This window comes from Ptychodera flava, chromosome 12 (genome assembly GCF_041260155.1).
Source record: "Ptychodera flava strain L36383 chromosome 12, AS_Pfla_20210202, whole genome shotgun sequence".
NCBI lineage: Eukaryota > Metazoa > Hemichordata > Enteropneusta > Ptychoderidae > Ptychodera > Ptychodera flava.
In genome coordinates, this window is record NC_091939.1 from 16381495 (window position 1) to 16393826 (window position 12332).

Consider the following 12332-nt stretch of genomic DNA (forward strand, 5'->3'; position numbering starts at 1 on the left):
ATTTTAGAAAATCCAATATGGTGGCCAAGGTCACGTGACCGCATGCGATTTTATTTGCAAATTCTAGAGACCTTAGGTCATGCTTACTATACAAAAAATTTCAAATCGACTAGACCCCTAGGTCTTCTGGATAAGCCATTTTTAGGTTTTTGGAAAATCCAATATGGCCACCAGGTCACGTGACCAATCAAAATTTCAAGGGTCAGGTGCACGAGTACTAATTGATACCTACTAGCCCTGCAAATTTGAGAAGTTTTCGTTCAGCCGTTTTAGAGATCTAGGTCGACAAAGAATCGGCAGAAGAAGTAGAAAAAGAGGAAGAAGAGGAAGTAGTAGAACTTGAGCAATAACAATAGGGTCCCAGCCGGTCGGCTTGGGCCCCTAACTACAGTTACCATTCCTAATATGGTGCTGCCATTTTGTGTGATTTATTGAAATTTGTGCGACCTGCAACAATATAACATATGATGATGGTGTTTACAGAAAATAACTAATACTTGAATACTTCTTGGTTTCCACTGCCTCCATCAACTGACAGACCTAGAGCGCCCTCAAGTGATGGCTCCATTAATCTTCTGATTTGACAGTTGAGCTCAAGCTTTTACTTTTTTGAAACAATATTATTGTATCATGTATACGGCTTTAACTCATCTCTACAGTTTGAATTGTATCTTGTCTTGAATCATGTCTTCCTATGTAAATTTTTGGGCACACATAAGGAATAGTGGTCAATCTCCCCTATATGAAACACATCAACTATTCTGAACCCACCATTCTTCAGTGGACCTAAATTTTGTGGCAGTCCGTTATCACCAATTCTAAGATTACATCTCATGGACGATGCCTGACATGCAGAGTTTCACTAAAAACTAATGCACATAAAAATCCCTCCCTCTGCACTGTAACTACACTGTAAAGTCAACACTAACAAAATTCTAATGATCACATTATCTGTTAGTATCCGCCCCGAAAGTGAAAGACTTACACTTTTGCACAAACTTTGCTCACATAATCTTTCAACCATTCTCTTTCAAAATCAAGAGTAGTAATGGGGGATCACCATGTAAATTTTCTTTCTGGAGAAACAAATTATCCAAGATTTACTGATACTTGAAATTCAAAATGGCTGCCAGCTCTGTGTCAAACTTTATGGAGAAAACTAAAATTTTGATTTTGGAAATCTAAGATATTGAAAATTTTTCTTACACCAAGAACTTTAAAATGGGACCCCACAGGTGGTAGATCATAAAAGAATTGTTAAAGTTTGAGAGTCAAAATATATCGCCGAGGCGTATTCTACCTTAATGGCCACTAAATAGGGTACACTAAAATAACTGTTTCACAAATCTTTCATAGGTTTTAAGTCTCATTTCTATGTGATCAATCTGTTCACCCCAATTCCCTGTAAACAGCTCCACAATTACCATTGATAACGATGGGTTTGGGCCAAACCACGAAGGGTTATAAGAAAACATGTTTGAGAAAAATGAAGAAATGTGACTAAGAAATGCAATGAATGGTTGTTCATAGGCCAAACTATGCTGATGACAAGCTAGAGAGTTTGTTTCAAACTTGAGAACACACAACACCAGAATTCTTGATAAATAAATACAACTTCAACATTCTTCATAAGTTTTTCAAATTTGTCACTTTTCTTTCTGAAAGAAAAGTTGTGATGAGATAATAAAATTCTTTCAAAATTAAAAAGTAAATGTTCATAAGAGTTAGAGCCATTTCTACAACTTCAGTCCCACAACCTTCATGTGACATGTGTTTTTCATTTGAAGGCTACAGAAACTGAGAAATCTGGCTGTTGTCGACCAGGATTTGCTACAACTATAAGTGCAAATTTTGTGACAACATACCAACTAATAAAAGCACAGAGCATAAAAACAGCACTTACAAATAACTCAGCTCAACGAGTCAGAAAAAAGGCGTGTTCTCGGCAGCTTCAGTTTCAAACATTTCCTGTCTCATGCTCAACAGAACAATTCAACATTTCTGAAAAGATGGAACAGTTCTAAGCTGTTTGGGTATCTGCATGTCATTTTTTACATTTATGCTTGCAGTGAGTCAAGTAGGCAATCAAAGTAAGGCATTGGCCCAAAAGCAATATTAAAGTAATTTTATAAAATACCTAGGTTGAACAAAATTTTGAAAGCTACATTCTCTTTTTCTTATGTGAAAAGATTCCAGTAGTTGAGAAACAAAATATAGTAGGCGTTGCCACTACAGGGTCTATGTGTTTATCAAATGGTGAGTATGATCTAATCAGTTTGTGGACGTGGCCCTATATACATGTCTTGAGGTCTAAAAGCTTCAGGACACCGTTTATCTGATTTGTCGAGCTGTAGTTATTGTACAAATTACACAAAACTACTATGAATGAAACACTGGGTTAATTCTAGCTATTCTTTCCCTGCAGATTGGGCAATGAGGGGGCTGCAACGCGCCGGCACAGTCAGCACACGCACAGATGTGACCACAGTTTAAAATGACGACCTCTCTCGGGTTGGTAAGACAGATCACGCAGACACCGGCATTTGGGTTTTCAGCCTGATCACCTTGCTCACTCTCCGAGTTTGTCCTTTGTCTGTTCCGTCTGATTTCTTCGATTTGCTGCCGTCGCAGTCTCATCTCTCGATACTTCTTGTACCACTTCCACAGACATGCGACTGCAATGACTGCCGTGGTTGTACCAAAGATGTACACCAAAATCTTCCATGTCCGTACTTTAGATTCCATTTGTTTCAGAATTTGGCTTTTATTCAAAGCACTCAGTATGTAATCCCCATTTCCTGTCGGCGGCCCAAGTCGAACATCATCCTTCTCCAGGGTGAGCTTCCCAATGCCAGTTAGCACAGTTCCAACTGGTAACAATTTCTCAATATCCTGATATCCTTTTGTTTTTTCTCCAGTTGCCCAGTTGACAAGAGACTCTCCAAAAGTGGACCCTACTGGTGAAAACTTGTCATAAACAGTATCCAAGTCCAGTCCTCTAGCTTCAAGGGGTTCATCGACTATAACAGAGGCGTCCACCCCTTTCAAACTAAATGGAATAACCTTTGTTGCGTCCTTAATAGATCTGCTAGTGTCATACCTGAAATGGACATTAAATTACATATGAAAGCTGATTTGCAAGATATTATATCAATTTATGGATAATAACAATCTTCTGAAAATGAGCTGGCTGCATGCATGATTGAGGTCTCTTCCCATCTTCATGACCTATGTCAGTGTAGACTGAAAGATCCGTCGCTTGAGGGCGCTCTCTATGCTCCCTACAGACTGCCCCTTGAGCAACGGCTCTTTCAGTCCACTGTCAGTGTACCTCTTGATAATTTTTTTCGGTTGTTATCCTGTGCATGAATATAATGTTTTTGGGGTCTCCTTCATGTGCAGCATACACAAATACTAAGGATTTGGCTTGTAGACACAGAATGTAAATCCAATAGGTGGTCAGTCAGAGATGACAATTGATTTTCTATCACGACTTGCAATGCACCTGACACATACATGTACTTGCTGACATGCAAAGTACAAAGTGATCCTACATATAAATGCTCAAAGGTTTCCACTCAGACACTTCAGTTGATATTGAGAACAAGAATACTGAAAAATACCGTCAAGGACAGTGTGCTCACATTCGGTTTGAATTGGTCCATTCAAGAAATATTTAAACCAGGAAAAACAAGAATGTCAAAAGCAAATAAGGTCTCCAACTTAGGTACTGGAGGTCATCTTTAGGAACATGCATATCAACTTCTATAGCTATGAGACAAGCAGATCCTAAATACATAAGCAAATGTCAACAACAAAAAATAGACAGAGAAGGCTTGATAAAAAGAAAAGGTGGGAGACCCTACCCCCTCCTGAATATCAAATGTTCCATCCCTTGGTATTACATAACGCCAGATGACAGGAAATATATTTACAACCTTGGGGAGTTTTTAATTAATGCTATGAGTGTTATCGTTCTAATGTAAACAGCACTTAAGTTAGTTACAGATAGTGAAATGCCTTCCACTGTGGGCGGTGATTACAACATCTGGAATTATCCTGGATCCAAATTTCTCATCAGTTCTTGTATGTCTTACATGGAAAAGTTGCAAAAATTGGTCCGCAATGAAAAAATTCAACTCAGCTTTGTTTTCTGGATCAAAATTTCCTACAAATTGATACCAAATATGACAAAATTAAGTTCACAGCCTTCAAAACTGTCTCACAACATATCCTGCATTGGTGTAGGTCATTTAAGGTCACAAACTGAGAAAATTACCTAAAATATACAAATTTGGGGGTTTCCCAACACTTTGAGCAGAAAATTTGTCTAATAACATCCCTCGGGACTTTATACCAAATTACAAAGCTATCAAACAAGTAATTTTGAGAACAAGTTTTCTTGACCAAAAATGACAATATTGTCTTAAAAATACAAATTTGTATATTTCAGGACAATTTCCACATATCTAACTATTGTCATCTCTGTATGTCTGTGTACCAAATATAAAAGCTGTCTGTCAAGGGGTTTTAAAAAGAAAATACTGTTTAAGATTTTTCGACCAAAAATGACAAAATTGCTCCAAAATAGTAATTTTCCCAATTTTGTCATAATTTCAACAAACTAGAAGAGTAACACCCTCGCAAAGATCCAACTCAAATTTGCAAGCCATTGGGCTGGCGGTTTCAGAGAAGAATAATTTTTACTGAAAATGAGAAAAATCACCAAAAAATTCAGCAAAAATACAAAATTAAGGATATCTTCACAATATTCATAAAACTGTATAAGGTTCACCTAAGGTACTTGCACACAAATTTTCAAAGCAATCAAAACAGCAGTTCTTGAGTTATTAATTCTTGACCATTTTCACATTTTGTAAGCTCATTTGCATAATTTTGGCAATGCAGACTTCATTTGAACAAAATCCCATCTATAGCCCAGGATGCATCCACACACCAAATACCAAGCTGAAACGTGCAGCGGTCTGTGTGTTTTTGATGTTGACGGACATACTGTACGTACATACATACATACATACACACATACATACAGACGCCATCGACTTCAGCTTATACGATAAACTCACATTGGTGTAACCAAATGTGAGCTAAAAAATAGGAAAAATACTAGTGTTGTTCAGTTGTAATTACATATACTAACTATAAATGTGTATTTAAAGATGCTGGTTGTTTATTAGCTGGGAGTCATGACAAGATTACCTTGATTAAACTTTCAAGGAAACAAAGGACTAGAACCAACGACATGAAAATAGTCATTATCAACAAGATCCAACATGTGAACATTGGATTGGATACTGTAGCTTTCAGTGAGGACTCAGGAGACTCTGAGGGATGAATCAAACTTCTAAAGAAACTTTTAAGTTTCAACCCTGTCTGTGCAACTCTTTTCAAGAAAGGATATTGACTTGAAAAACTGCTGTAGGTACATCAGTTTTACCAATTCTGCATGGTTTGCTCACAAAGTCCTAATCACACATGACTGAGAAAGCTTCATTTCAATGTTTAGGAATCTTCAGTACTCAATTTTGCTATTTCATAAATTGGTGAATAGTATTTGATTTCATGATCAGGTTTTCAAACAAAACCAGAAAAAAAACACTCACCATAGCCTTGTAGTTTTATTCCATTCTGTTCTGTGTTCTTTCAGTATAATTGTCTGTATCACTCCAAGCATTCCTGCGACATACTCGCTTTTCAGTGCCTCTCCAATGGCGGCAACTTTTCCCTCAATGACCACATAGGGCAGACTCTTATCTTGTGTTTCCCGTAAAACATCTTTCAAGTCTGCATTGATATTTAAAGTTGGGGCTTCCTGTAAATAAATAAACAAATATTAAATTGAAATAAATTTTCCTTGTTCTCAAGACTATTAGAGTGAAACTTCAAATTGGGTGTCAAATGCAGTTGTCTAAAGGTCATACAGGAAAATTAAACATAGATGTCCACAATTTTAAAATAATGTAAAATATGATATTTGTCACTGGTTTGCAAAATTGTTACTTGCAATAAAAGTGTTCTCCTCACGCAATTTGGTACAACGGTTTTTGTCTAATATTGTGACAAAACTTCAATAGGAATGAACTTAAGGATAGTAGGTTTGACAATGTCACTGGATGCTGCCAGCTGGGGTTCCAGGGAATTTCACATTTGTTCTTCTTGGTATTTCATTCCAGTCACAAGGGATAGTTGAATTGCTACCGTCTTTCCGAGATCATAAATTTTCCAAACCTCTGTAAAAAGTGCTGTGATTGGTTAAAAAGTGTCCTTGTGGATAATCATAATAAAGTCGACAATTCACGGATAATTAAATCTATTCTTTGATTTTTAATCCCTATCAAAACAGATCTTTTATATACGAATAGTTGTCGGGTCCGTTCAGAAGAAAGGAGTGATTTCTAAGAAGCTGTTGTCATGGTAATTAGATCAGACTACATCTCTGCTTTGCAATAAATTAATTCAAACAGTATTCAGATCTCTGCCACGGTCAGAACTGTACCTTGAGCTTCACTATGCTCTGTTGCCTTCCCTGCGATAGATACCACGTTAGGGCAGTGGCCGCTGTACCACAACCGATGATAATTAAATCAGCCAACATTCTCTTTGAGTTTCGCTTTCCTTTCTTCTGGACACCGCCTGGTCACCGGTGTATCACCAATCAGAATGTGTTCGCAATTATTGTTATCGAGTACCCGTCGGAATTCTGTAACAGGGAGCTCCTTCAAACAGCATGGTAGTCGAGCATCAGTGTCTTAGGTATTCACTTCCAGTGTTTGTCGGGTTCCGATGTTCCCCAATAGCGAAAAGGGAAATTTAGTAACTCTGTTTCTCTTCGGGCCGTCGCCGCATTTATCGAGGAAAGGTCGCTGTCAAAGTCCACTTGGTCACGTGTCTGGGGCAGGGTCAAACCCAAAAAATGATCACATAGTTTGTAGTCTGTGTGTTCTCCGATTTCTTAGCCGCTACTTTTTATCGTGACTGATAAGATGTTTTTGAAAATAACAATTTCTGTCATTTTCTAGGTATATCCTATCAAGTACAATGTAGCAGAGGGATTTTAGACGCATTTGCTACAGGGAATGTTGGAAATCGAACACACACTCTGTGAAAAACACAATAATGAACATGCGTATAAGTTCATGAAGTACTTTGTACTGTACAGTGTTCTGGGCTGTCTGTCAATGTCCTTCGTCTGGTTTGCTGCAAGGAGGCTATTTGGTACAGCGGCAGCCGAAAACCTTGTTAATATGTCTGGACTGTACTCGGCCGCATTTGTCACCTGTCCGAACAAAGATACCGCATTAAAACTGGCAAGGTAAACAACTTGCGTAGAGCTGGACAATGTCCGTCCACGCCCATGGAGGTAGCAGAGAACTGCTACCTCCATGGTCCGTCCAAAAGCACGTTGCCCCACGTGGAGCTAGACCACAATGTATCGCAGTGTTGTTTTTACACGCAACTTGGAAGCATAACTGTGTCAAGACATTTTGACAACAATTAACCATTTATTGTTGTACAAAGCCATAGACGGCTGAATTAGAAAAAAAAAGATGTTATTCGGCCCGTAGTGGTGCAGAGAAGGACTGTAAATTACTTTTATTCATCTGCAGTGGTGTGAATAAGCATGATAAGATATGTGAATTTCTTATTCACCCCGCTGTGGTGCAGATAAGGACTGTGAATTTCTTATTCTCCCCACATTGGTGTGAATAGGAATGTAAATTTGTTATTCGTCCCACAGAGGTTCGGATAAGGAAGGGAAAATATCTTTTTTCCCCACAATGGTTCAGAGAAGGGCTGAAAAGTTATTATTTGCGTGGCAGCGGTGTGAATAAAGTCTAAATTTCATATTTGCCATGCAGCAGTTCGGATAAGGACCATAAATTTCTTACTCAACCTACCGCAGAGCAGACAAGGAATTAGGCCTGCAGTGGGGTGCACAAGAAAAAAAGAATGTTTGTCCCGCAGCGAAATCCATCATCCCTGACATGGATCACAGACATGCTAAAGAGACTATGACTTTCCGCCGCAAGGTTCCAGGGCGAACAAAAGCGGAATTCTTATTTCTCAGTTATCCCCCCTGCCTGGGGACGCCCAAGTGCTAGAGCTTATACTGGTGATTTGACTCCCTGCCTGTGGCAAGATGACTCTGTCAGTTGATTATGTTTTCATGATCTTTGTGCAATCTAACCAAATATTATTATGATATTAAGATGTGTGTCTGGCATTTGCATATCAAAGCTTTGCAATCACCATTAAACGGCCCAAGGTCCATCTTCTCCCAATTCCATAGTGCATATATGAGGAGTTCAACTGCAATCTTTGGAAGGGTACGACATGCATTTGTACCAATTTCTATGTCATGTAGCCTAAAAAAGAAATTGAAATATTCTATTTTGTAGAATGGTACCACAAGCAGGCTCAATAGTCTAGCTTATGTGTTTTTTGTGGCATAGGTGGCATAGGCCAATCTTACTTTTTTGGTATTAATTATTTTTGTCAGTGAAGCTACCTCAGAATCCCATCACAGTACTTATGCTGTACAGTTGACATCTTTGCCTATAGCACAAGATGATTCTTTTCTTTTTTTCAGTTGATTTTGTTTTCGCGATGTTCAGACCATCAAAACAAAAAGTGAGGTCTAGGTGATGTGTAGTTTAAATGCATTTGCACAGGGGATGGAGATGTGGCCAGAGGGAAGGTCAAGGGTGTGGGATGGAGAGAGAGAGAGAGAGAGAGAGAGAGAGAGAGAGAGAGAGGGAAAAAATTTCGTCACCTAGGAGGCGAATGCCACACCAGAAATAAGAGCAGTACAGGGGAGAAAGACCACTAGTCATATCACAGCAAAGCAGTGTGCCACTTGCCCTATGGAATGACAGGGAGGTCACAGACCAATGTATGTTTGAGAGCTACAATTTTATTGGTTGCATGTAATCGCTCTGTACATATTTTGAACTGGAGAGGGCCTGTGCATTAAGCTGACTAAAACGCAAAACAAACACTGTGAGGACAGGCAGACTCAAATGATTAATCCTCCATGTTTGCAAATCATAAATAGTGTCTGTAAAACATTTCCAGTTTTACCTAATGTGAGCACGGTAAATATTTCTGGTGTTACTGTAGCAAATACTTCATCGTATGTGGTTGTCTCGACTCAGTAAACTAATAAATTATAAATAAATAAAAATAAACAAATAAATAAATTAACAGTAACCATCAATATGAGTATTGGTAGACATTTATGACGCCCTTGATGAAACATAACTCTTATTTTCCAATTCAAATCTTTCTTTTGCAGGGGATTACTGGACAAGGACTTGGTCGCTTGTGTTAACATTATCCCAGGACTAACATCAGTATACAAGTGGGAGGGAAAAGTTGAAGAAGACAGTGAGGTGCTGATGATGATTAAGACACGTGCCTCCAAGGTTCCTGATGTATCTACCTATGTGAGAGAAAACCATCCATATGATGTGCCTGAGGTCATAAGTGTTCCCATTGAGGGCGGAAATCCACCGTACCTGCAGTGGATCAGTGACACTGTACCGGAGAATTGAAATACAGTGCAAATACTGTATCGTTCATGGTGCTGGCTGACAGTATGGGATATTTTTGCTCTCTTTATTGACTGTTCCATAGACATTAGAAGGGAAAAGAATGTATTGTAAAGCAAGCTACTATCTTGTGGCGATTTTAATAGTTTTCCGTTCCAGTTGTGGTTGGCATACAAGCTTGATTTGCCATTGGAGCAATATTTAAATTACAAGGCTGACTTTAGTAATGCTACTTTGAGGTTATTACCCAATATCTCCTGTTCCTGTGTCGTATCAGCATGAACGTCATTTGTGCTGCGTTTGACAGAAGACGAAGTCGAGTGTCAGATGCAACAGAAATTACACAAATACTGATATGACACAAGGAACCGGTGATATTGGTTAGGTGATTTATTATGTACCTATGCTCAGAATTTTACAATTGATATGAAAAAACTTATATTTTGAGGCTTTACTTTGTATTCCATCTTGCCAATAAATATGGAAATATTGGTGTAAAAACGCTTCATTCATAAACTATATGACCTGGTTTTCACAGAAGTCAACGCCATGTGTGACAAAGCTCAGGCGTCTTTATGAACACCTTTAGAAAAGATACACAGACTCAAAAATAGTCACAGAGGAGGAACTTTTTTATGGTGCCATTTGTTTTGCAATCATTACACTCCAAAACTGATGACATTTATCATTTATATCTTAGTGTTCAGCGTAAATATCATGGCTGATATTTTATGGTAAATGTCACCATGATTGAGCAATATGGGTATGGGTATATGATAATGATATACATTACATTTTACAGTTACGGGTATAGAGTACAATTTTAGCTAACTTGATCGTATACATGATTTACACCAATGAACATCTGCCATGTCATATGATTTGCATACTTGATCAACGGCATCGAGACACTTTTCATAAATGAAACCATTTGTCCGGGAAATTGAGCAACAGATGAAGTAAGGTCCACAATTCACTTCCAACTGATTCAGTTAGACAAGGAGAATAATCACATATGAAAAGCACTATTATTACTTTATGATAATTATAAAGGCATGTGAATAGAGCATACAGTGCAAAGACAGAATTAATGCTTGTTATTGAGAGATTTTGTCAAGTTTCTGAAGATTATGGATGGCAATAGTTTAACCATAGACTCTCCAAAAAAAGTTCACTTATTTTCTGTGCAATCAACAACAAATAATTGTTTGACTGATTTTTGTTTTCCAAGTGTGATGGTGTAGTACAAGCCTGCTTGAAAGGAATAAAGTATACACATTTGAGCATTCTGGGTTGACATTGTTATATGTGTATGATATGCATCACAGGGATGCAGTGTCTGTATTCTACATTGAGGTAGTATGCACCTCAAAGGTAAAAACTTTGGCTTAGACTTTCCTCGTGGAAACCTTCAATCATTCTCTTTCAAATCAAGAATAAAAAGGGGTCGCAGTGTAAATGTTGGTACCAGAGAAACAAATTACATTAAATTTACCGGCATTTATATAAAATTCAAAGTGGCTGCCACCCCTTTGCTAACTCTGGGGGAAAAAAAATTTGGATTTTCACAAATGACATTTTTACTCCAAAGGCTTACAACAATACTGAGCTTAAATAAGTGGCAGATCAGAATAGTATTGAAAACTTTAGTGTTGGAATGTTTGTCTCCGAGGTGCGCTCTACTTTACTAGCAATGATACATCTTCTAGCAAACATATGCACTACTATCCAATAGAGTTCATCAAATGAACTGGAAGTAAAATATTAGCATAAACCTCTGCCAAAAAACTCATTGATTTTCAGTCTGTTTATACCGGGAAGCACAAAATCCACATGCCCTTTTGATGATATCTCTGTATCTGTGATATTTCAACAAAGGTATTTTCTATAACAGTCCCTCCATATGTTTCTATCAGTGGAAAAGTTTTTGATGCCATCATCATAAAACATCTACACAGCCTTGAAATCTGGCATATGGGTCCTTGATTCAGCTAAAAAATCAGGGGTCACTGTGCAAAATTGGATGTTAACTGTACACTGAAATATCAAATTTTTGATTTCACAAATATAAACGGGTAAAAATTTTTATTACTGGATAAGCTTCAAAATGAACCCAACGAGTGGTAGAAAATAAAAGTACTGTAAAAGTTTGATCGTTAAAACGTGTCTCGGAGGTGCATTTAACCTTTATTAAGGCAGTTATGTAATTTTGCTAAAATATGAACCAGACAAAAATTTATTTCTGGAAGCTTAGAAGGTCAATGGTCAATGTCAGTGGCTTTTGAAATTAAAGAATATTTATTACACCTCACCTATAGTACTGATCTCATGATTGGCTGAAACTCCGCCACAAGACATTCCAAAACAGTGATATAAGATGATTGATTTGCTATTGCCCTGGACTCTTGCCCATAAGATGTTCAAATGCTAGCGTACAGGCGCAAAGAACTCTTGCTCAAGATATTTAAAATGCGTCATTTCAACCTGTCATTTGATGTTCACAATAGGCCTACAAATACTGGACTATGTGATGATTTCAAAGTCGGTGTAATAAAATTAATAACACATGAAGATCAGGCAATATCATGATTTGATCCTGACTGAAATATTGATGATACCCTCACCTGCAGCTTGAGCATCATCAGTATTTTGGTCAGGATCACCATCCCTTGGGCAGGCCGCAAATCTTGATATTGCCCTCGCTGTCATGTGTTTAAATACAACAGCTTCCTATCAACTACTGTAACTGATGACTATTAA

The 12332-nt window shown here is 37.9% G+C and overlaps 2 protein-coding genes across 2 annotated transcripts; one reads left to right on the top strand and one right to left on the bottom strand.

Annotated features, from left to right (window-relative positions):
• Positions 1–382: 382 nt before the first annotated feature.
• LOC139145176 (mitochondrial ubiquitin ligase activator of NFKB 1-like) lies at positions 383–6939 on the bottom strand. Its single transcript, XM_070716162.1, has 3 exons — positions 6518–6939; positions 5625–5833; positions 383–3100 (listed from the first exon to the last, which is right to left on the bottom strand). Exons 1-3 carry the CDS (start codon positions 6614–6616, stop codon positions 2380–2382), a joined length of 1029 nt encoding a protein of 342 aa, XP_070572263.1. The 5' UTR covers positions 6617–6939; the 3' UTR covers positions 383–2379.
• Positions 6940–7265: 326 nt separating this feature from the next.
• LOC139146069 (protein CutA homolog) lies at positions 7266–9575 on the top strand. The gene is made up of 2 exons (XM_070717516.1): positions 7266–7333; positions 9317–9575. The coding sequence occupies exons 1-2, from the start codon at positions 7266–7268 to the stop codon at positions 9573–9575; spliced, it is 327 nt and encodes a 108-aa protein (XP_070573617.1).
• Positions 9576–12332: the final 2757 nt, after the last annotated feature.